This window comes from Seriola lalandi, unplaced genomic scaffold, assembly GCF_002814215.2.
Source record: "Seriola lalandi dorsalis isolate HSWRI2012SDOR001 ecotype SW California unplaced genomic scaffold, Sedor1 jcf7180002054829, whole genome shotgun sequence".
NCBI classification, from domain to species: domain Eukaryota; kingdom Metazoa; phylum Chordata; class Actinopteri; order Carangiformes; family Carangidae; genus Seriola; species Seriola lalandi.
The window spans coordinates 1016315-1039755 of NW_019525382.1; the positions used below are offsets into that span (position 1 = coordinate 1016315).

The following is a 23441-nucleotide window of genomic DNA, read 5'->3' on the forward strand; positions in this document are numbered from 1 at the left end:
TGTCCATTACCCTTACATTGAAACTGCAAAGTATCTTATAAGTTTTTACATTTCTTATGCTTAATGTTTTTCATTTAAAATTTCACATTTTCCCTCGAAAAGTAATTTTCAGTCATTTATTAACTGTATAAATCTAACAAGTTCTTTAGTGCCACAGAAAAATAGTGGAGTATTCAAATAAAATTGTACAATCTTGAAATAGTCTTAATATATGACTCTTTGACTCTTGCTGTCATACTTGAGTCAATTAAGAGATACAGACAAAATATGAAATTATTAATATTTTATTAAGGAAACCAGTTCACTCAAATATTCAAAAATAGGAACTATATAAATGCTTCATGTAGCAATAACAACATAATGGAACACAACATTTAATGCATATTTCTGAGAGGTAACAAGATATTCTAATTTGAGCTGGAATACAGAAAAAGCTGGAGGACATCTTAGTGTGTGTATTCTTCATTCAGAAGTCATTATCGCTCTCCTCCAACAGAGGGGGTTTCATGCCCCCCCTGGTGGGGCGAGTACCCCTGGACATTGGGTCCTCCAAACTGTCATCCTCTAAATCCTTGCTCTCCTCCTCGTCACCTTCATCATCTTCTTCATCATCCTCCTCATCCACATCAATCTCGCTGTCTTCAGTCTGAAACAGCAGGTCACATGATTACAACTATTGCAAAATACACCATAACAGGAAAACAATTTCAACACACTGTGTAGAGCTACACCAGGGATGGGAATGTCTTCAATCCAGCTAAACACCAAACCAGCTAACTGTTTACCACAACCTAAATCAGACAGGAGGATCTAATCACAGAGTCACATCATGGGCTGGAATGAAAACATGCAGAGTCCAGAACTGATTTTACAGTGAATCATTGAACTGGAACATGTCCATCTGGAGACACACAACTACGGGAACAACATAACCATTTTCCTGATTTAAAGGAGAAATCCATTCCAAATCTAAATAATGTAGTAAAATAACTACCTGGAGGGGAAGAGGGCAACACAGTGTTGAGGGTAAACTCAGACATTTATGGCACTATGTCTTTACATGGCAGACCCTGGTATGAACTGAACAGATTAAGAGAAATGGTATTTTGTGTTCACACAGTACAGAACATAAACACAGTGGAATGAATTGCATGAAAGCAAGTTTTGTGTACATTGTTCTCCAGCAAAAGCGGCAACAATGTCTGTATATATTTTACTAACTTGCAGCAACAATAAAGAAATTGGTAGGTTTAAACTGTTCATGTACTTCTGTGATAGTACGATGCAAAAATAGCCATTTTCAGTGTGTCATCTTTGCATAAAGGTATGAAATAAATGTGTGACTTACAGAGAAAACAGAGAAATGTAACTGATCCACAAGCTTTGTGTGTATGTCTGATCAACCACGAGATCTATATGAACACTCCTGTCAATTAATATGAGTGGATACAGACTATACTGGCTGTCTGAGCAATGCCTACAATGTCAGATAATTTGAGAATGGATTTTTCCTTTTAATACTCAGGCGAATGAGGAGAGAACTAGATCCTGGTCCTGTACAAACCTTTCCATTCCGTTGTGGTTTGGCAGAATGAATTGATCTTTTGGAAACAGCTAAGGAAGGCTTTTAAAATACAAGTGAGCGATAGAGAAAGGTAAGATACTGAACAGAGCAGAAGATGGAAAACAAAAGGGATGTGAAACTGATCAGCGATGGTGAACAGGACACTTGTTTGGTTAGAAATTACAAATACAAGTAAACAGCAAGTCATTCTGTTGCAAGAAAGACAGCACAGAGAGCGGCATCAGCAAAGCAGTCTTTTCAAAATGTTAAATTTTCATAATCGTAGCAAACAAAATGAGAAGTAAGAGGATGGAAGGAGTCTTGCATTGGTGTTCCTGTGAAAGTACTAACCTCATCACTGTCTCCACCCTGCATGTTCCCAATGAATCGAGAGCCTCTTCCTAGGGTACAAAAAAAGAGGCAATGCTCAGTTTACATGAAAGGAGGTATTGTTTTCATGGTTGAGTGTTTATTCTTGAGAACTGCAGATGTAAATCACAAAGGAAGGCAGAAAATGATGAAGATATTTTGGTTTATAATGAACTTCAGTTTTAGAAAACTTTTCCAAAGCCATTGGTAGTTGATCATCACAAAGACATGGCTTTCCCTTGTACCTGCCATGACGGCATTTCGCGTGGGCCGGGGCTTAGAAGGTCGACACTCTTCCATGTCGCTGTCTGAACCTTCGTCCTCTGGAACGTCCATGTCAGAATCCTCTTCTTTCACTGCAGAAGACATTTTGAAACAAGTGTGTGAAACCATGAAAAAGGGGTGAAATTATGTCATTACGTTTTGTTTTGAGTTTGTGTTTGTTTGTCTCACAGGAGCTCCTCATCAAATCCCTCTCCTCCTCCCTCATTTTGTGCTGCATCATCCTCAGAGTGTTTTCAGCCTCCTGCAGACGAGACAAACGGACAAACACACGAAGACAGTATAAAGAGGGCCGCCGAGAGAAGAGAAGTTTAGATTTATACAACCCTTAATACATCTGTCAAATCTAGAATCCAAGCTCTTTCTTCCTGAATGTCAGTCTCTATTCACTTCCATCCACTGCATACAAGTACGAGTTACTCCCATTTTGACATTTGAATTTTCATTGCCAAGGTTTGTGAACTGTATTGTCTTATTTCTCATCATCACACGCCAACAAATTATATTTTACATAGAAACGAAGAGGAAGAGGGGCACTCGTTTTACACCTGGTCGAATTCCCTTCAAATGTGGTTCGTTGGATTTGCCCAGAATGACTGAGAAGTAAAATTATTATCTAAAGGAAAACTGACTAGCTTCCATATTTTCTATTTTTGGGTGTTTTCAAACTCATATTTACTGACCAATACATGTTTCTAAGTTATACTGACCATTACCGAGACAGAGTGGAAGTTTATTTAAACACAAATATCTATGTATGAGTGATAGTTGTATACGGTACAAGCAGTTCCATAGGAAGTCAGTGTTCTACATATCTAACACACACACACGCACATACCTCAAACCTCTCCTGCTCCAGTCTGTGGTATTCATCCAGCTGAGACTCCAGGAAGCAGAGGTTTCTGAACTTCTCCACATATGTGTCGTATTGCTTTTGCAGATCTTCCTCTATCTTCTCATATTCATCCATGAAGGCCGGCCTAAAAAATTGAGAGGGAAACAAAAAACTATTTTGCAAGCAAGTTGGTGAACATATATGTACTTGTCCAAGTTTTGTTCAAAAATTATTCACAAGTCGAGGACAGAAAAGTTTATGGTGACTAAAATCAGAAGAACAGCACAGAAAAATATGTCATATTGCCTCTGCTGCTTGTCAGGTTGCAAACTGACCTGACACTCTGCAGTGTCTGGAGCCTCTTCCGATTCCTCTCCAGCTCCTGCTTCTTCTTTTCTATCTTGGCGTCCAGACTGGTCTCATCAGACACAACATTACTCAGCATGTCTTTGGTCTTCTCCACACTTTGCTTGACAATGAACACAGAGGCATTGTGGCAGATTCAGTGCCATTTCATGGATAAAATCAGATCCTGTGTGAATTAAAAAAAAAAGAAAAAGAAGATTGTCGGGATAATTACACACCAAAACCTCCTTGATGGCAGCTCTCAGCGCCTTTTCAGTCTCATTGATTTCCAGAGGTCTGGCAATGGCCGCAGTTCTCATTTCCTGTTGGGACAACAAAGACAGAGTAATCTCCTGCATCGATGGCACTGACGTCTTTTCAAACAGACTTCATTGTTGTAAAGCTGTTATCATCAGAGAGCAGCAGCTTATGTTCACTGCAACAAAACAAAGCCACATCATGCTCAGTTAACTGTAAAGAAATTTCTCAATGGCCAATGGCAGTTTGTTTGTCAGATAGATCTTAAAAAAGAAGAAGATTCTTAAAGAAAATACCCAAAATAAGGGTGACATTATTCTCTTTACTTTAGTAATTTCAGAACCTCTGATATCATCATGTTTTCAGACAAAGATATTACTATGTTTCTCAAAGTCATTCTTAAAAGGCACTTACATTGCTGTATAAAATTTGGCCTTCAAACGGTAAAGCAATCTATCTAGTCTGTATCTAATATATGAAAAGAAACAGATTAAAATGACAGCTGGTGTCATTTTTTATCTTTCCAAATGTTTCCATGAACTGTTTTTTACTATCAAGGACTTTGCATACTCACGATCATGGTAAATGGAAACCAGTATGCGCCAGTTAATATCTGTTTTCCCTCACCCTTAGGTCCACCTCCTTCCCCAGTAAATCATATAGAGATGCTCCTTTAGACGTGACCTCAGATGCCAGCTGTCGAGCTGCTTTCAGATCTGAAATCTACAGTGAAGACAGAGTAAGATGTAATCAGCAACACACAGTATTTTTGATTTAAGATTAATTTATGAAACAAAAGGAAAAAAAAGCAAGGTAGTAAATACTATGGGATTGTGAAGTCAAACATTTTACTGCCGACATTTTTTAACCTGACTGTCAACATGCATGTGGGTCGGACTTGAAGTTACCACCTAGAGCTTGTTCAGGCTTAGTAATGCAAAATAGAAAAACAGACACTAAATCAACTTAAATGTCACTTGTAATGTAATTTTCATTGCTCAACCTCAGCTGACAGCCTCGTAAGATTAGAAACGTTTGAAGATAAAGCTACATGTACATTAATATTACAGTGTAAAAACTGCATCTCACCCGTGAACTGAGATCAAACTTGAACTTGCTGTTATCCTCCTCAACTTGGTCTCCCAAGGCCATCTGCTTGGTCTTCATAGCACTGTACAGCACTGAGGTGATCTTAAGCATCTCTTTCACTGCGTAGCCATCGGCCTGGTAGAGACGCTTAGTGTTCAACTTGATGTGAGCCTTTGTTGCCTGCAACCAGGTGAGACACTGGTTAAAACAGATTAACAGCGGATGAACTGTACAGGTGGACTAAACATAAGATAGGTGTCACCATGAACTGGGCCACAGCCTTGATGAAGAATATTCTGTCTGACTCTGTATCCACATCAGTGGGAATATCCATGTGAGGCTCATATCTACATGCAATGGAAAAAGAGGGATAGGGAGTAAAAGACAAAGAGCAAAATATATCACCATATCCGCCTATGCATACATAGTTTGCTGAAGTAAAAACATAGAACTCTGATCCATACCAGGGGGCAGACAGAAAAAATGGGGGCAAAGAGGGGCAAAAGAGCTCCAACCAAAGAAATCATTGCAGATTTTAGGATAGAGACCAGACTTTTTAAACTTGCAGAATTATGGAATGAGTGAAGCACAAGAATACCTCTTTACAAGCCATATTAAGATTTCTGCTACTAAAGTGAAGTTTGGTGTTCTGAAGTTCTCCATAGATATCAACCGAGGGTAGCCCAAGGCCCTCATCATTTCAGTGAAATCTGCCAAATAAGATACACCAGTTACCAACAGTAAATACACAAAAATCTCTCAGTTAAGCTTGGACACGATGCGGAGCAGATAGCGATCATCACTCACTTCTTAAGTCTCTGAAGGACATTGTGACCCGCGAGCACTGTACAGCAGACCATGCACTGGTTCCTCCACTGGTAACAAAAAAGCGAAGATGTGCGTTAATTACACACAACGAGCACAACAGTGTAACAGTGTAAAGTCCTGTGGGCTAACGGCTGGCTTGACCAAACATTGTCCATCCATCATCACGGGATAAAAACATATTCTGTGATATTACAGAACTGGGATATCAGTGTAAGCGTATGAGTAACTGTACCATCGATCGAGTATGTGAAAGTAGCGTCAAGGGATTTTACATTAGCTGGCTGGTGGCTAGCTGGAAGTTAGCAAAAAAAACCCACTAACGCTTAGTGTCGTCGCAGGTTGTCAGATAAAAAGTGTTGATTTCTTTGAACCTTCTGGTAAGCGGCGATCGTAAACAACATATCATATTTGCAACCCCGACTGTGATTTTTTACCTGTCTGTGCTGTATCTATGCTAGGTATCAGTTCGTCTCTACCGAAGATGGTCTCTATGGAAACATAGTCCTGTTCTACGGAAGCTCAACGCGGTCAAACACACCTGCAATGACGTTTTTGCGATTTTGTGGGTGTCAGGACCATCTGCATTTCATATCACCTGGTCATTTGGCTATATGGGTTCATTTGTTGATTTTTAATGATTTCCACAGCGTGTAAAAAAGTTTACATTGTGTTTCTGTATCACAGCCGTTGTCCCTCTTTGCTGTATGTTGATATTAGGAACATAGGGTGTGTATAAAAAGATTAGGAAGTTGCAAAGTTTGTTTGCAAGTATTATTACAGTATCAATACTATTTCCCTTCGCCTTCAAGCTGTATTTAGTGTCAAGTCAGTTAATAGCTACCAATCATAAGGTTCTTTAATTTATCACAAACATTACAGACTTTGAATGGAGAGTGAAAGCATCGCACATACACACACACATAGACATTCTTACATACACAGACAGACATTTCACAAGTATAACCAAGTGTGTTCCATAAAAATTTCCAGTATATAGACCTATATAATTTACAGCTACAATTGCATTGCAAATTAGGTTTTGCAATAGGATAAACCATCCACTATAGCTGCATCATGAATGCTTCTTCTTTTGATGCTTTCAGTAGGCCACTTATACTTCTGTATTTTATCTAGATAACACTGTGCATGCAGGGCTCTTGTACCACAGTATTTTGAAATTGTGATATTTGCAACTTTTAATTGTGTAAAGGATCTGCATACTTTTCTACCAATGTCAAAGGGTTACAGTGTCTGTTACTGGTGAAGCCACAGGGCGGCGACACCTCTCAGTCTGCGCCACACAAGTCTTTTATATCTATGGGCTGCACTCCTGACGCAGAACATGATGGAGCAAACTAGTGAGCCACCTCACAACAACAACAACCCGGCTGGAAATGAAACTCCTGCCTGCGGCCTCCACAGTAAGCGCCTGAAAGAGCTAGAGAATGCCGCCCTGCAGACTACTTTAATATCACGGATGGAGACGGAATCTGGGGCGGACGCCGGGAACTGGACGGAGCAGCAGTCCGGGGAGGACGAGCAGTCGAACGGCTTGTCCTTGAACCACCGGTCGGCCCCTCCGCAACTCAGCGCGGACACCGAGGCTGAGGAAGTGGAGTCGGTGAGTAATGTCGCCAAGGAGCGGGTCGAAGAGGAAAGGACCCTGACGGACCATTTAAACAAACGATTGCTTTCCTCGTTTCTGGAGAAGCTTAACGAAAGGGACCTGGCGCTTCCCGGTGTTCAGCGCCTGGACTGTGCTGTAGCCGACGAGGACTCTAACAGGGCCGCAGATGAGTGGTGAAGCACCGGGCTGAGAAAAGCAGCAGCAGCAGCGGCAGCAACACGGAGGTGGTTGAGGGATTCAGGACCAGCGTGCACGGAAGCACAATCCCGCAACGTTTAAGACAGACTTGTATTTAGTCCTATCTATCTATTCTGCAAGATGGAGTGTCTGGAAATGTTATGCTTACTTTTGTATGGTGAGATTGGGTGAAAGAGTAAGAAAATGCAATAAATGACCATCACCTGATACGAAGTGCTTTGTACTTAATGGTTTCATGTATCTGGCAGCCATAATGGCTGCATGGCAGCCATGTGTGCACATCTGCATTTTGAAGTGACATTCAATCTACGGCAGGTGTCACTACACACCAAAAAATATCACACACCTATATCAAGGTATACTATGTCATCTTCACACTTCTTAATTCTCAAAGCTCATTTTAAGAGCCTTGAAATAAATTTAATGAAGATGTTAAATAGTTGTCATACTCAAGTAAGTGTTAAGTCTTACCCAAGGTTGAGTAAATTTAGGATACTTGTGTAGAAAAGTGAGTTAAAGTAAAAGTCAGTCTCTTCAAGACAGTTTTTAAAATGAATTACTGCAACTGCTCGATGATGGAGAATATGCCAATCCTTTCCCCAAATCGATAAAAGTCCAAAAATGTGACCATCTCCTCTTTATAGGAATGTCTCATCAAGAAAGAAACAGCCATGTCTGTAAATAAAAAAAGTCACTTCAAAATCCACTGAAGTGACAGCAGAAAATTAAATGCTAATCCTCCCCCACTGATAACATACTTGACACCACACTTATCAGTAATCTTGATGGGATGCCTTTAGAGGTGGAAAGCCTCTACAGGCCTTTGAACAGCCGGACACGGAAGTTTTGACTGGCTAGTATTATCTCAATGTGGGTCAAACCTGCATAACACATTCACAGGAAATGATTTATGATCGAGTACATTTCTGATGCCAACCACTAATTTCCAGTGCACCGGAAATTTTTATAATTTAATCAGGTTGTCACAGACAGAGCAATTTGTAACATAAAGTAGATTTTACTTTTTGTTATAAAGTTGCACAATAAGCATGTATTGTAAAACCTACTTGAAATACAGAGAAGGTGTTTCTATCACATTTTATGCTGCAACTCGTAATACCGGTAGTCATACTGGGAGTGTACTGTAGTTAGAGCCAGAATATGTAACAGAGGTTTTAAATCATGGCATAATGGCAACATTGAAAGATTGTGTATCAGTAACACAACTAGAGAAGAGTCATAAAGTCATTTGACTAAGCAGGAAAACCTCTGAAGGGTATTGAACTGAGCAGGAGTGTTTTATTGCTTATAAATTCAACTTTACCATTTGTGAGAGGAAGATTGTCCTTTATTTTAAAAGTTGCTTAGCCTCGCTTTCATGTTCAAATCCACAAAGCATCTATTGAAGCCAGAGTCAGCCAGTGGCTTAACAGACAATTATGGACAGTAGCAAACAGGGCCATGCTCAAGGAAACATTTTTTTTAATTCAAAATGTCTTATCAAGATACCTCTCATGTTACTTTCTTTGCATCCACTCCTGAGGCCTGTACTACCAGAGAGGCTTTGAGGTTATCGAGGTAACTTCAGGTTTAACTCTGGATTTTCAGTCTTACGACGGTGGCTCACTTGTTACCGGTGGTAAATCACCATGATTACCTATGCTGAACTCATAGACTATATGAACTCTTAACCTGTTCCGGCGCAGGTTAACTTCAGAGGATCAGATCAAAACCTGTCAACAGGCAAACTACTGAACATTCATATCACTGGAAAAACGGAGTCATCATTCTTACAGGATCCTGACAGTTTAACTGTTTGGGTCTTTCCATGTGTCCTCTCTGGCTTTAAAACAAAGCTTCTAAAAAGTGCACGCAGAGTTTATGACGCAAAATAGCCTGTATAATAACTAGTATAGCTTCATTTTAAATGAACAAATATTCTTTAATCTGACAGGATTTCTGACAGTGTCGATGCTTTTACTCTCTTCTTCATCACTGCAGCTCAGAATAACATGAGGAGACTATGTGACATCAACTGTAAATAAAAACGAAACATCCTGATGTCTTTGGTTAGAAAAAATAGCCACACACTATTAATTATTTCCATGATTATAAATTAACATTTCGGTCAGACTGACTCATCAGATATCACCTACTTCTCTCCTCTTTCCTTTCTCTCTTCTTTGCAGCAGAAAAAGTCTAACATTAACTTTAACTGTTTTATCTGCATCACATGTTCATAACAGTTTGTTCATCATCAGACAAAAGAGTGAAAATACTCAAATGTAATGATAATTCATGCACTTATTTACAATATATCTTTAGTCTGACTTAAATAGAAATTATATTTAGACATGGAAATAATATTTTTTATTCTAGTTATGTGATCATGTAGTTTACATTTCACCTTGTTGAATATCACTTTGGGACGTTGCTATAACTGAAATTACCGTATCAGCATGTCTTTCATATCATATTAAATACTTCAATCATGGTTCTGACGATGTTGCTTATAATTAACAACTCTCTTTCACGTGTACGCGCTCTTAACCGGATAGGTAAACCCAGGGTTAACTGAGCCAGTTGATAACCAGCTTCATAGCACAGGTTATCAGGACAGTCAATGTTTAGGTAAGTTATCCTGGGTATGTTGAACTTGCCTAGTAGTACCGACCTCTGGAGGCAGAGGAGTTTGTTCACATATGATGCTATTTGTAGTGAACTGGGTTCTACTGATGTTGCTACTTACTGCTTTTTTTAAAATTTTTTTACAGATGTTGACAGTGTGTACTGGGTGAGCAGTGGCATGTGACAGTTAAGGTTTGAGTGTTAAAAATGCTCTGATAGCTTTACTGTGTTCATATTTGTGTGGGAAGCCATAACTGGATAGGAGATCTCCCATGTACCAGCATATATTTCTACCCAAGTCATGAAGAGCACACAAAGAGGAGGCTTTAGGTTCATTTCAATAACAAATATAATGTACAGATATGATCACATAGCGGAGAACAAGGAAAGAAGACACACACACACTCACACACACACACACACACACACACACACACACACACACACACCAGACTCACTTTAGCTCAAGCTGCCTATCACATATCCATTTACACTGGTCTAAGTACAGATGTGCATTGTTACAGATATGGAACATACCAGAATGAATGTCTTGATGAAAGAGTCTGTCAACATACCTGAGGGTATTTGATTACAGTCCATATGTTCCTCAGCACAATATTAAAGGGCGTTTTAAAGCATACATTATTGAAAATGCTCCAAATGTGGGGCAGAAGTAAAGTGTTGAATTGAACTATAACTATATACAACTATAAATGATTACTTCTACTAGAGAGGAAATTCCACTGTCATTGGTGCTATTTGGAGTAAAAGTCTTCAGTTGTCCAGCATCTACACTCGGAGTGGTGATTTCATATCCTCCTCATCTGTCAGCTGTTTTTCATTTGCGTCATCTCTGGGCAGACTCCTCAAAGGCACAAGCTGTGGTTTAACTGTCGTCTTGTCTCCCTGCAAAAAAGACCAAAATTCAGTTTTCAAGATGATAAATAAGAACAAATTGATGGACACAGAGGTGCTCTGACACACAGATACTGTACAGTAACACACAATCTGTTTATGCAAATTGATTTTCAATTCAGATTCTTCAACATACCGTATTCCTCATTTCACACTGTCAGATGTAGACTGTACTTATTCATGTATGCATTCTTACTAAAGCTTTTACACTGTGACGGTAACTGACAGACTTGGTTGTAATGTTATGCTCTAAGTCCAACTGTAGGTTCAGTTCGATCAGTGTTGAGACTGATGTAGTGTCAATGTAGGTGAAAGCCTTCGACAGCTGCTGTTCATGTGAAGCCATACACACACTTGCACTACATTACATTTCATTCAGTTGTTGGTTCATTAAATTATTGTCAAAGATCGTAATTTAAAAGCTAATATCTTTACCCAGTTATTCCTATTCAGGTTCCCAGGTGGCTGCAGTGTATCCGAGCATGAATTGTGCAGAAGACAGGGAAACATCCTGGACATTGTTCCAGTCTTAGAACAAACACAGACAGCCAACACATTCACTTTCATACATGCAATATAATTACAATTCACAACTTAAAACAAAAACTTAAAAGATATGTTTTTATTGAATTTACAAAATGGATATTTAACATTTTGGAGCATTCAGAATTCCCATGTCAAGTGCATGACTTTGGACTGCGGAAGAAAGCAAGAGCTCCTGGTAGAAATCAGCATTAATTGAGGAAAACATGCACAACGCCACATAGAAATATGACCCCAGGACCTTGTTTCCATAAGAGAACAAGCCCAAGTAATAAACAGATACATTTAAGAAGTCCCTTTTCAGTTCATCCATTTATCCTAACATAATAACATACACAAAACATATCCAAAGCTTTTAACATAGTACTTACTCTGCGCACTGATGGGACCTCCACTTGCTTTTTGTTCAGGTCCCACCACAATAAACCCTCTTTAATATGACTCCTCTTTGTTGGCCCTGTGCGTAGAGAGAAACAACACAATTTGTTCATTTGAGGTACAACGTAATGCAATTCCTTCATCACCGATGGCTCCAAAATGACAACAGAGGTGAATCACATGTCTCTAGTACAATATAAATAAAAATAAAACTTTATAGGTTTTTATTTGCACGGCAGGTATATTAAACTGTAGTTTATTGGCCTGAATTCCAACAGCAGTTATGAATACAGTTTGTCATTGTGAATCAGCAGTTTTCACTTCGCTTAAACACCTTGCTCAGCTCACTCATCAATCTTTATTTTCTTACCTGTTGCATAACTCACTATCAGCCCAACTAGTACAACTGAACTAGTTGCCATGGCACCAAAGTAGAGGTAGGACATGGAGTAGAAGTTCAGCAGGCCCCTAGTTTTGGAAAAGTCAGAGCAAAGAAAATAAATAACACACAAATGCTCCACTACACTCCACCATTTCAAATGGCACCACATTGACTAAGCAAATGAATTATCTTCCCATTTTATTTTTGTTCTTTTAACACAAACTGTGATGATCAGAACCAACCTCCATCCATCCATACATACATATAGTATAAACCAGTGTAAACCACAGGAAGGAAAAAAAGAACAGTTGTGTGTCAGTGCAATCACTGACCCCTCATTATTGGGGCGAAGTGGGGTGGAGATGGAGTGCTGGTCCTTGTTAGGGCTGCTGTTCAGGGTGACGTTGCCATGTTGACACTCGTCCGTGTAGCTGGGCAAGACACCCATCGTCTCCTCACTGGGCGGGTAAAGGGTCGAACCGACAGCAAGCCACAGAGAGACACAAAAGCCCGCTAATATTCCAGAGTACGCCCCCTGAAAGACAGATAAAGACAACAAAATGGATAAAGAATAACATAGTGTAAGGGCCCTGACAGTCCCCACCAATCAGCCATCAGTTGAGACGTTGTTGAGCGAACATCATTTGGTTTTTGCTGGCATTAATTGATGTGTCGAGGATCCACAAATAGAAGAATTTCTGAAAGTTCTAATAAAATAGACAATAGTTGTTACAAATTAAGACATTTAACATTTGAAAAGAGCAAATTCTTATAGAATGTTCTATTTAACTTTCTATCAAAATAGAATTAAAAAATAAAAATGTCTAATAAAAATGTATGTTTGTTATATTGTAAACTCGCACCTGAAATAAAATCACATAAATCACTGTCACCTAACGTCAGTGAAAGCTGTCATGAATTTCTTGGTGCAGACCGCTGAGGAAAGACTGACTTCCAAAGACAAGGACAATGTAAAGGTGAGTTGAGGGGCTCATGTTTGTTAAGTGTGACATTCCTGCTGATCTGCCCAACATGCAGTAAGTGCTCTGAAAGTTGTCTCAAGGAGGTGTTAAGTTAATGATTTTAAAAGGTTGAATCTGGTTTTAGACAGTGACCTCCTTAAATCAGGAAGTGATATTAACAATAAATACCAATTCAACAGGTGATAGTGTGACTATCAGGAAAGTACCATACTTCCGTAAAAGCTAGGACTTGAAACCACAGTTGTGCCGTCATAACACAAAGAAGAAGATTTCAAGCGTATGTATTTAAATGGATCTAATGTCTAAAACGATCAGCAACTAGTCACATTTTATGAAAAGTACTTCCCTCTACTCAGCAGTGTTAGTTTGTTTTTTAATATTTGTGACATTACCAGAGGCAACACAATCGATGTTTGCAGCCAATTGCTTTTGTGCAAAAGCTACTATATTGTAGCTACGTAGCCAGTGAATATAGCAGAGGGAGGGAAAAGACAAGTTGGAATTAAAGCTGAAGATCAGAAAAAAAGATCCAGGACACAATTTTACCTTTTGTATCTGTAAATATCAACCATTAAAGATAAGACTAATCTAATCCAGAGTGATAATAGGAGATAGATACTATTATAATACATGATCGGGTGGATCTTTAAATGCATTTTTTGGGAAGTCTTGCAAGAAGTTGTTTCTAGGAAAACAACCTTTCCACCAAATATTGTGCAATTCAGTTTAGGGTTTTTCCAGTCAATGTACTGTTGTTTCTTATGTTGAAAGAGACTGCACACTAACCTTTTGCAGAGAATTTAAGGCGTGTGCCTTGTGAACATTTCTTATAAGTTTGTCTGGAAAACTGGACACAAGCCACTGAAGAAAATTTAGGGTGTGTGCATTGTGAACATTTCTTATACACTTGTCTTAAAAACTGGATTACCAGCCACTCACCAGCTTGTTTGCTGCTGGAACAAACATCCCCAAAATGAATACACCCAGTAATGGACCACTGACTACACCCATAACAGTGAATGATCCCTGAGGAGAGAAAACAAAGGAAGCGTTGGAAAAGCAATCAAACACTCTGCTGAGATTCAATTAAAGAATACATAGTAAATCTTGTAGTGCAGTTCAGTCTGTACCACTGCTCATTAGCCCAATAATAGCCCAATATTACTTCTTCTACAAAACCTTGCTAATAGGATAACTTTGATTAATCTGTTATAATTTTTGATAAGTGATAAAATTTTAGGTAAATTGAGAAAAAAAAGGAAAAATAACAACACCTAGTTTGTATGCTGTCCTAACAACCAACAAAAAATCCATTAATCCATTCATTATTCAGTATTACATAATTTCATAAGCTACTTTCGGGATTGTGTTCCTTTTAAAGCTCTTGTAATGCTGCATTTTGAGACAGGACAGGGGGTTGCATGATGGATTAAATGTTTTATAATAAGGAAATGTTGAGGTATCATACCTGCAGAACTCCCCAGTCCAGGAGAGAGGAGAGAGCAGCTACGGTGATACAACCAACTCCATACAGGAAAGCTTAAAGAAAAAGGTAAATAGTAAACAGTGGAGTAATGCAGTTCAACTGTGCAGAATACGAGCCTTAGCATTTGCCTGGGACTCATGATACTAAACTGGTTTTATCTAGGTGAATTGTGAAATGTGATGAGGTGACAACAAAATAACAAAGTTGGTAGCAGTGTAAATGAAGTGACAGTTTTCCGCCTTATGTCATGATGATTGGTTTTAAAACAAAAGTGGTTTCAAGGATAAATACTCATTTAAGTGGATATCGACAGTGAGAATCAACCTACACAGTCCTTTGGAAAGAAGGATCAGTTTCTTCTGGGTCATGTGAACTAGATGAGGTCGCAGCAGATCCTCCATGGTTACTGCAGCCATGGCGTTGATACTTGTGGAGGCTGTGCTGTAAAAAGACAATTGTTTTATTAGTGATCCCAGATCAGCATTTTACAGTAGCGATTGATATTACTAACTCTCTTTAATGTCATGCTATGGGGAAATATGTCACAAGTTTAGTTACAAAGACTCAAATACCTCAGAGTCCCGCTGTATGCACAGGCAAGGAAAAGACCCGGAAAGCCTGCGTGACCTCTGAATATGTCCAGCACAAAGTATGGCATATACTTTATTAGACCAGTGAGAGGAGGAAAAGTGACAAAGTGAATATCAGTGTTAGAAAAATCTATAATTTACCATTGTTCTTCATTGAAAAACATCTAATTGAGAAAATACTGAAGAAAATATTTCTCTTAATCAAAGTCCTTGTCACCAGCCAGTACAGAACTTTTTTTTCCTGTTTACAATCTGTAAATTACATTTCAGCTTTCTATGTTGTTTGACCTTAATTGCATCAGTGTGGTAAACAGCTATTTGAAATGTAAAGTATTACATGTATGTATATGATAGATAAGTATCTGGCAAAGAAAATCTTTCAAACTGTTTTTAATCTTGACATGAACATTAGCAACCCTTACATTTGCAGTGGGAACAAAAATAATGTCCCATTGAATAAAATCATGAAGAAAATATTCAGCAAATTTCACTCTAATTATAAGACAGTTTAATTTATCAAAAAATATTACTTATGTAGCACCAATACATTATATCAGTAATCAAAATGGCTTTCATACTCTTTCGCAGTTGAAACCCACACAGTATCAACCTATATTCATGAATCTATATGAATATTTTTTTCAAGAGTGTCATGAGTACCAGATCAGGAGCAGATATTAGTCCAGACTTCAGTGGATCGCAGTTGATGTAGTATGCAAACATGACGATGCCGCAGGTTGCTGCACTGCTCACAATGAAGCACAGACCCACTTGGTTCACAAACAGAGCCCTACAATCAAAACCAAACATCATTTTAGTAACCCAGGTTAACTGTTAGCATTCTGCATTTCCACTATTTACACAGTCACCTGGTGTGAATATATTCACAATATTGTGAATATGTTTGAATATTTCAGCATCTGATTACATCACAATCCTTCTGTGAAACACTGGGAAGAATCTGACTTATTTGCAAGTACAGCAAAACATAACACAGACCTCAATAAAAACATGTAAGAGAGGCAATGTAATTTAATGATACATGATTAAATTCCTGTATGGGTCACAACATCCTGGGATTTATCCTCCTTCTGAATCACATGTCAGATAGGGTCAGAATCCTCCCACAACACCTTTCCGACATCAGATAGGGGGGTCTGTGTCTGAACATCTCTGTAACTTTCTGAAACTGACAATCTGACTTCACGCTGTGACTGGACAGCTGTGTGAAAGCAAGAAAGGAGTCAGTATTGAACTTCTCCCTCTAGCTCTCTTTGTTGACCATTTGTTACTCAGCTATTTGCAGCACTTTCCAACTGTAGAACCATGTGTAACACTATGAACGGCTCACTGCAGGGACTGTCTGAAAATTTGTCCTGTTAACCCCATTTTTATACTATAGTGTGTCTCGCCTCTCTCTATGAGAGGAAAGCATTTGATTTCCGATGTGGTCGGACAGCACAGACCTAGTTCATAAACAGGCCCTTACACCAGAATAACCATTAAACAAGACTGTCTCAACCCATGCTAGTAGCGCCGTGAGGCTAAATGCTAACATGCTCATACTTACTTTAGCTTGTCACCATGCTAACATTTGCTAATTAGTGCTAAACACAAAGGATAGCCTAGGCTAATTGGAATGTTTTATATTCAGTCAGAATGTACGCAGAACTCAAAATGTCAACCTCACAGGGGAGAAAAAAGTGAGGGGATCACCAAAGTCAGTAGAACTCAACCTCTGGGGACCATGAACAGCTGTATAAGATTTCATGGCAACCCATTCAGCAGTTGTTGAGATATTGAGTTGTTGATTCAGTCTAGACCAAAGCGGTGGACTGACCAAAATAAAAAAAACAACATTGCCAGTCCTTATAGCAACTCTGTAGCTTCAAAGTGAGGAACTAAAAATTATCATATTTTTCGTATCCAGTGGTCTGTTGACACGTCCTTGATCAAGTCACAAAATCTCTATCACACCACAACAAAAACAACAAGCATTTTGTTTGGGGCTGTGCTTGCTTGATGGATAGCTGTCACAGAATGTTATTTCACTTGTGAAGAGCCAAACACCAAGCCTCAAAATAAGTAAGCATAAAAGTGTCCTCCACATCAGGGGCAGGAAACCTAAAATGTCGCTTTTGAAATCTATAGTTGATTTCACAGATGCTAGGTTGAGGTTTTTCTGCAGTCTGTCAATGAGTTCTGGAAGTAGCTGTTCTATTGTCTAAATACCTGGTTCAGTAGATCTTCAAGTGCTTGAACGTTACGTAAATGACGAATAAGTCTCCACTCACCACTGGGCATCTCTCTGTGTTCTGCAGGAGATGTACCGCTGCACTTGAGCTTGGTTTACACTGTACATGGACAGCCAAACAAATGCACCCCCGACAGAGAGGCTCCAGAAGGTATAGCGCCGCCGTGGGTCAACATCAAAACTGGTGGGAAAACAACAAATCAACAAATCAGCTCATCAGCTTTTGACCACACCTCACCAATGTGAAGACAATTTTTGAACAAATTCTGCACACCAAGACAGACTCAAGGAAAAGCTGGTAAATTGGCCTTGAGTTAAGATTTTTTTTTGTTTCTTTCATTGGCGAAGAGTTAACTTTTGTGCTCAATTGAAAGTATACAGTAATTTCGTGCGTTCAATTTTTTTAAACAGTCTGAAACGATATCACTTATCACCAAGGAGTACTTGAGATTACTGTGAAGGGAGTGTAGCCAGACTGTAATGAGATTATATGGTGTGAGCGTGTTGTTGTGCTCATAAAATAAAGTGTGGTTATCAGATATTTATGAGTTGAAATCAAAATGTTGTTACTCATTAAAATTAATGCGCGATCCATTCTTGGCGATCTCCAGCACCAGTGCAGGACCACCGACCAGAACCGTGCCTTGGATTAAAATGGCCACAAAACCGGACAACATGACAATGATCTGGAATACATCGGTCCAGATCACAGCTTTCATGCCACCCTGTTACAAACAGATGATGGAAAAGACAGAGACAGAGTGGCGAGGAGTGAGACCTTTAGGAAAATGCAAGACAACAACTGAGACTTTTATAAAAACCAAAATAAGGACATGATGTAACACCTCTTATACTATGAAACGAGATGTAGTGTCTACATGGTAATCTGGTGTTAAACATTCACATTTCTCATCTTTGGAGGGGTTCATTAAAAATCTGGGGGCTTGTCTAAATTAAATTTGGTGCATTTAACCAGGTGAGACCAACTGTAAATATGTCTCTTCCACGAGAAACGCAGTGCAGGTCATCACATGTGAAGTTGCATTTGTGATGTCATAAAGTTACAGTAATAAAACTAGTCCTTTTGGATATTTGCCTTTTATCCTTGAACAATCTGTCATAGGACTTTGCTGCCAAGATGAAACTAACCCCAATTCAGTCTTCATGTTTACATGCCTTGATTTCCACAAAGGCTTTGTCACAGCTGAATGATTTTTGGACCCAAATGCAGAAACACACAAAGGCAGGTTGGTGCAATGAAGTTAATCTAATAATCATAGATAATGTTTACAAGTTTTACAACAAGGAAGAAGACTGAGGAAAGAAAACCCCACTATCGGGAACCAGGCAAGAGCAAAAACAGGGTTCTCCACACAAGGAACACAAGGGGAAACATAACCAGGAACTTACATAGACCATCTGATAAAGCGATAAAGGAAGGTAAGGATAACAGGTCAAACTAACTGGGGCAATCAAACAAGGGCAGGAAGAAAAACAAGCATAGAGACAAAAGTAAGAATTTCAACATAAAACAGGAAATAACAAGTTAAAAGTTACCACAAAAATGAGTAGCAATATGATGTCAGCTCACACCAAAGCCACAGAATGAGAGAGTCACAGACACAGGTTTAGGTTCAAACGTCAACCACCATGTCCAACTGTGGCATTTCTAGATGTCTGTCAGTTTAACAATGATAAAACTCTCTGCACGACTCGGCTAGTGGGCACAGTAACACTGATATAACTGCTGGAGTCTTGACAGAAGCCAGTCCTGTCTGTTAATGATGTTCATAATGACCATGTTGTCTTGAATAGATGGAGAAAATATGTTCTTACCAGTGTGGTGTACAGGGTGCAAATGATCCCAGTAGAAAACAAAGACACCCACATATTGAGTCCAGTGGCTGAAATTAAAAAAAAAAAAGAAAAACAAGGTTTTTAAAGTGTTTGCACTTACATTTATCATTTTCCTGTAAACCCCTTGTGCAGAGTAATATTGGATTTTTGAAGCTGAAATTTGTATTTGAGTTTAAAAATATGATTACATGTTAAAGAATGTGACCAGGATATCTACTAAATGTTACATTTTCTATTTGAAAAATAAACTTGTTAATGTTTTCTGGTGGACAAACTGGTAACACTGTTTTAAAATGTCTGCAACTTTGTAGATTTTTCTTAAATGTTCATTGTCACTGTTTTAAGTCTTAACAAAAATATCACTTTTACAGTTTTATATCAGTATTTAAATAGAATAAATTCTTCTGTAGCTCATATTTCTCTTGAATTCACTTCACACATCCTGTTCTCAGTGGCAGGGTTCATTCTTTTGTCACCTTGTCACTAACTTTGATACTGACGAGAAAGTATCTGCAACCATAAATACACAGATGATAAAGAGCTTTTTATTGATCTGTGTCAAGCTAATTTCACTTTGTCAGGTCTTGGTGTTGGGTGTAAAAATGGAGGAAATCTTAAACACATAAACACATTGATAAAGTTATCAATTCATGGAGAAGTTTGTGTTTCTGTGAGTGATGGATGAAAATATCAAAGAATTGTGGGAATTACAACCAAAATGCCAGATGAAAGAAAAGATCCCATTAATCCCTGCAGACAGCGGGGCATCAGGTGAGCTCTCTTACCTTGGTTGAGGATCAAGGCTGGTGCATAGATGACAATCCCTGTGTAAAGCAGCTGAGAACAGGGAAACACAAGGAAAACTGTTAATTCAGTGACACATTGCAGAGTGAAAAAGTCTTAGGGGTGAAGTTTGGTTTGTGCAAATTAAGAACTGGCTGCCCAGAGTGTGAGTCTGAGCCCAAGCAACTATTTGCATTAGAAAATGAATGAAAATGTGACAACCTCTTTAAGAGCACTAAATATAACTTTGTCCTAAACAACACTGAGTGACAGGGAACACAACGATGTCTTTCTTACCGTCGCCACAAGAAACTGGATACTCCCCAACAGCTGCATCCCTCTGCCAAATCTCATCTTCAGATACTGTGACAGGCAGATGGCTGGAGTTATAACACATCAGAGTATCTCTGCACACGTCCCTCATCCTTCCTCACCTCTTATATTCATCTCATTTGATGAGCCACAGGTGCATTTCAACATTTTGTCAGAGAGATCCTGGTTGAATATGTACACTATAATTGGTCAGAAATAGCCTACTATAGGTATTTTAATGCTTAATTATTTTGTGTTAGTTTGTTTAAACTCTCAAATTAGCCCCATCCCTCTTCTGCTATTGTGGTACAAAAATCTACAACAAAAAAGTAATAAAATGTTCTTGTTCCTCTGAAAATCCTACAGACTGAAATCTTTAGACCTTTGCACAGTTTATGTAAAACTGAAATGTACCTTTTTCAGGATTATCAAATTCTGACTAAATAAATATGGTGGTAGGGTTTTGCAGACTATAATGAAAAATTTGTACAAAACTGCAGCCAATAACATATTAAATACAACATTTCACAGACACCACAGAGGACATGGGTAAAGATTAAGTTTTTTAAAACCTGCACTGAGCCATATTTTCATATTAACACTGGTTTAAATGACAATGGGCTGCTCATGTTGTTCTGTCTCCAGAATGTGTAAGTAAGTAATCGTTTGCCAACAAACGTTTGTCCTTTTGACATATCGATGCCAAATTTATCATGAATATTAGATAAGAACCAATATCAAAATCTGGATACTAAATTCATGATCAAAGACTAATAATGTTGTCATTGTCAACTCAAAAGAAAGTGAAAATATTTCTTAATCATTTGAGTCATTAAACGTATATGAGAAAAAAAACCTAAAAAAACACGATACATATTTAAATCGTTACCTTCTCTGGCTTTCTGTAATATTCAGTCACTTTATGCTCCGGTGATATGATATGACAATGAATGATAATAACTGGAAGCTCATTAAGACCTGATTGGTGCTGGTGATGCCCAGTCGAAAGAAAACTGGCAGGAAGAGGTAAGCTGTCAGCAGGGAGTTGATGCTTTGTCCGAGGCACATGTAGAGGAATTTAAAGCCATAGCGGGAAGCCTCAGCGGGAACACCCAGAACCTGGACTGCTGACATAAAACTGGCACAGAGCGACAGCCCAACAGGCACTGCCGGCATGCTCCGACCACCGGTGAAGAAGTCATCAACACTGGCGTTTCTTGGCCTCTTGTGTAGGGCCTGGAAGAGTCCTATGGCCATAGAGACTAACAACATGGTGGCAAAGACAGCGTAGTCAGCCAGGACAAATCCTGATCTGGATGGTTCACTGGCAGTCTGCGCTTCCATTATTTTACTTTGATGCCGTCCGCCTTGTAGTATAGGTGTATAGGTGAATTCAGATGTTTGGTGGATCTGTCAGAGGGAATTACAGTCAATTAGTGACCATACAACTGATGGAAACACTTGACACAGGCATATCTGGTCTACTTCCCTATATTTCTGGTGAATTCACGAGTTATGTAATTTCTCCAGATAAAGTCTTAACATATGAACACTGTTCTAGCAGCAGTCAAAACCTCCACAGGGTGCCTTTCAAAGTGTCTTTTCTTGGTTTCCTATACACACATACTGAGTTTCTCACCGAAATGCATATGCATTTAAGTCTAACAAATACTTTCCTCAAAAAACATCTACAAAGCTCATTTTTAACAGCCATAAACCATGCAGTCTTATTCTGCCTTTGCTGGTGCAGTGCAAGGTTTCATGGCACATTACCACCAACAACTCTCCATTTGTGCAATCGCATAAAACTGTCAGCAGTATTCAATCTGTCCCATTCTCGTGTGCCTGCAAATAAATATATAATAACCTTTGAAGCTTCAAATGGTCAGACATTCTTATGGCACTGCAAAAAGTTTGGAGTGAATGGATGGACACACAAAGCATTTGACTCTGACACTGCAGGTCAGGATTCATGTTTTGTCTCCTACCAACAGCCAGACAAAAACAATGCTATGAGTCATGTGCAGTTAAACAGACTTTCTCCAATAGCACCAACACCCATTATCTTTCTCTAAACCAAATTGTAGTTACCAAATCCTTATTTTAACTAGCCAATAACTTATCACACCACACTGATTTGTCTTATACTGAGCAGCATCAGACCAGAAAGATGCTCCTACTGGTTGTTGACAAACCCTTGTTTAGAGAGATTTAGAGAGATTTTTACACTAATGACAAGAAATGAATTAATTTACAGTACATACCGACTCTTGGTGGATTTAGGGGATTGTTAAATTGAATATTCATAAATACTTTTTTCTGACTGAAACTTTTCCCCACACAATAATTGTGAATTCATTACATCTTATTTATTTGTCCCATTTTGCCATTGTTTTTCCTTGATTTTTTTTTGAACTGCAAAAACCACAAAGTGGGATATTGCACCTACAAAAATCTAAGTGTAAGGCTGAATTAAAGTATATGCACTCCTTCCACAATATTTTAATTGAAGTAAAGCTCGTTTCAGGTGGTAGCCTAGAATATTGTGAATCACAGAATATGATTAAACTACTTATATGCAATGTGTCTGTGTCAGAGTAAAGTATGCAGGGCACTGCAGCTAAAATATTTTCAGTTATACATCAGGTTTTTACAGATTTAGATATGTGGTAAATCAGTTTTTTTTTTTTAATATAAAAGGGTAAATAAAAAAATTAAAAAGGTAAATTTAAAAAAAGAAGAAAAAAAGCAAAGACTCACCACTGGTAGTTCATGCAGTCGAGTTTCTTCCACAAAGTGCAAGGAGAATGTGCTGACTCTCTTCTTCGCTCCTCAGCAGCTGCTTCGCCTCCTCCACACACCTTCGTTAATGCAGCCTGCCCATGTGCATGACGCTGCGCGCGCTCCGTGAACATTCTCATAAAGAAGACCCCCC

The 23441-nt window shown here is 38.7% G+C and overlaps 2 protein-coding genes across 5 annotated transcripts; both read right to left on the minus strand.

Annotated features, from left to right (window-relative positions):
- Positions 1-268: 268 nt before the first annotated feature.
- On the minus strand, positions 269-6077 carry ift38 (intraflagellar transport 38). Of its 4 annotated transcripts, XM_023426477.2 has the most exons (14): positions 6005-6077; positions 5550-5617; positions 5341-5452; positions 5005-5089; positions 4743-4922; positions 4281-4376; positions 3635-3718; positions 3386-3519; positions 3054-3195; positions 2387-2459; positions 2179-2289; positions 1916-1965; positions 1565-1624; positions 269-646 (listed from the first exon to the last, which is right to left on the minus strand). In XM_023426477.2, the coding sequence occupies exons 2-14, from the start codon at positions 5569-5571 to the stop codon at positions 467-469; spliced, it is 1329 nt and encodes a 442-aa protein (XP_023282245.1). In that variant the 5' UTR covers positions 5572-5617; positions 6005-6077; the 3' UTR covers positions 269-466. The 4 variants fall into 4 exon arrangements, with proteins under 4 accessions (XP_023282245.1, XP_023282247.1, XP_087035496.1 ...); XM_023426479.2 differs by lacking the exon at positions 1565-1624; XM_087179370.1 differs by lacking the exons at positions 1565-1624; positions 6005-6077 and adding an exon at positions 5892-5998.
- Positions 6078-10354: 4277 nt separating this feature from the next.
- On the minus strand, positions 10355-23361 carry slc5a5 (solute carrier family 5 member 5). Its single transcript, XM_023426502.2, has 17 exons — positions 23267-23361; positions 21485-21916; positions 20492-20557; positions 20197-20248; positions 19391-19458; positions 18125-18279; positions 17595-17735; positions 15961-16090; positions 15283-15371; positions 15039-15151; positions 14693-14763; positions 14164-14250; positions 12574-12776; positions 12230-12327; positions 11853-11938; positions 11374-11466; positions 10355-10929 (listed from the first exon to the last, which is right to left on the minus strand). Exons 2-17 carry the CDS (start codon positions 21848-21850, stop codon positions 10813-10815), a joined length of 1935 nt encoding a protein of 644 aa, XP_023282270.1. The 5' UTR covers positions 21851-21916; positions 23267-23361; the 3' UTR covers positions 10355-10812.
- Between the last annotated feature and the right edge of the window lie 80 nt (positions 23362-23441).

What these genes read in the sequence shown, in the direction of transcription:
- slc5a5 (XM_023426502.2), bottom strand. Translation starts at nt 21,850, where the DNA reads ATGGAAGCGCAGACTGCCAGTGAACCATCCAGATCAGGATTTGTCCTG. An exon ending in AGGTCCCATCAGTGCGCAGA is followed by an intron (nt 11,467 to 11,852) that starts GTAAGTACTATG and finishes GTTTGTTCTAAG; the next exon opens with ACTGGAACAATGTCCAGGAT. An exon ending in ACCTGAATAGGAATAACTGG is followed by an intron (nt 10,930 to 11,373) that starts GTAAAGATATTA and finishes TCTTTTTTGCAG; the next exon opens with GGAGACAAGACGACAGTTAA.
- ift38 (XM_023426477.2), bottom strand. Translation starts at nt 5,571, where the DNA reads ATGTCCTTCAGAGACTTAAGAA. An exon ending in AGTTTGATCTCAGTTCACGG is followed by an intron (nt 4,377 to 4,742) that starts GTGAGATGCAGT and finishes TCTTCACTGTAG; the next exon opens with ATTTCAGATCTGAAAGCAGC. An exon ending in CAGACACTGCAGAGTGTCAG is followed by an intron (nt 3,196 to 3,385) that starts GTCAGTTTGCAA and finishes TCAATTTTTTAG; the next exon opens with GCCGGCCTTCATGGATGAAT.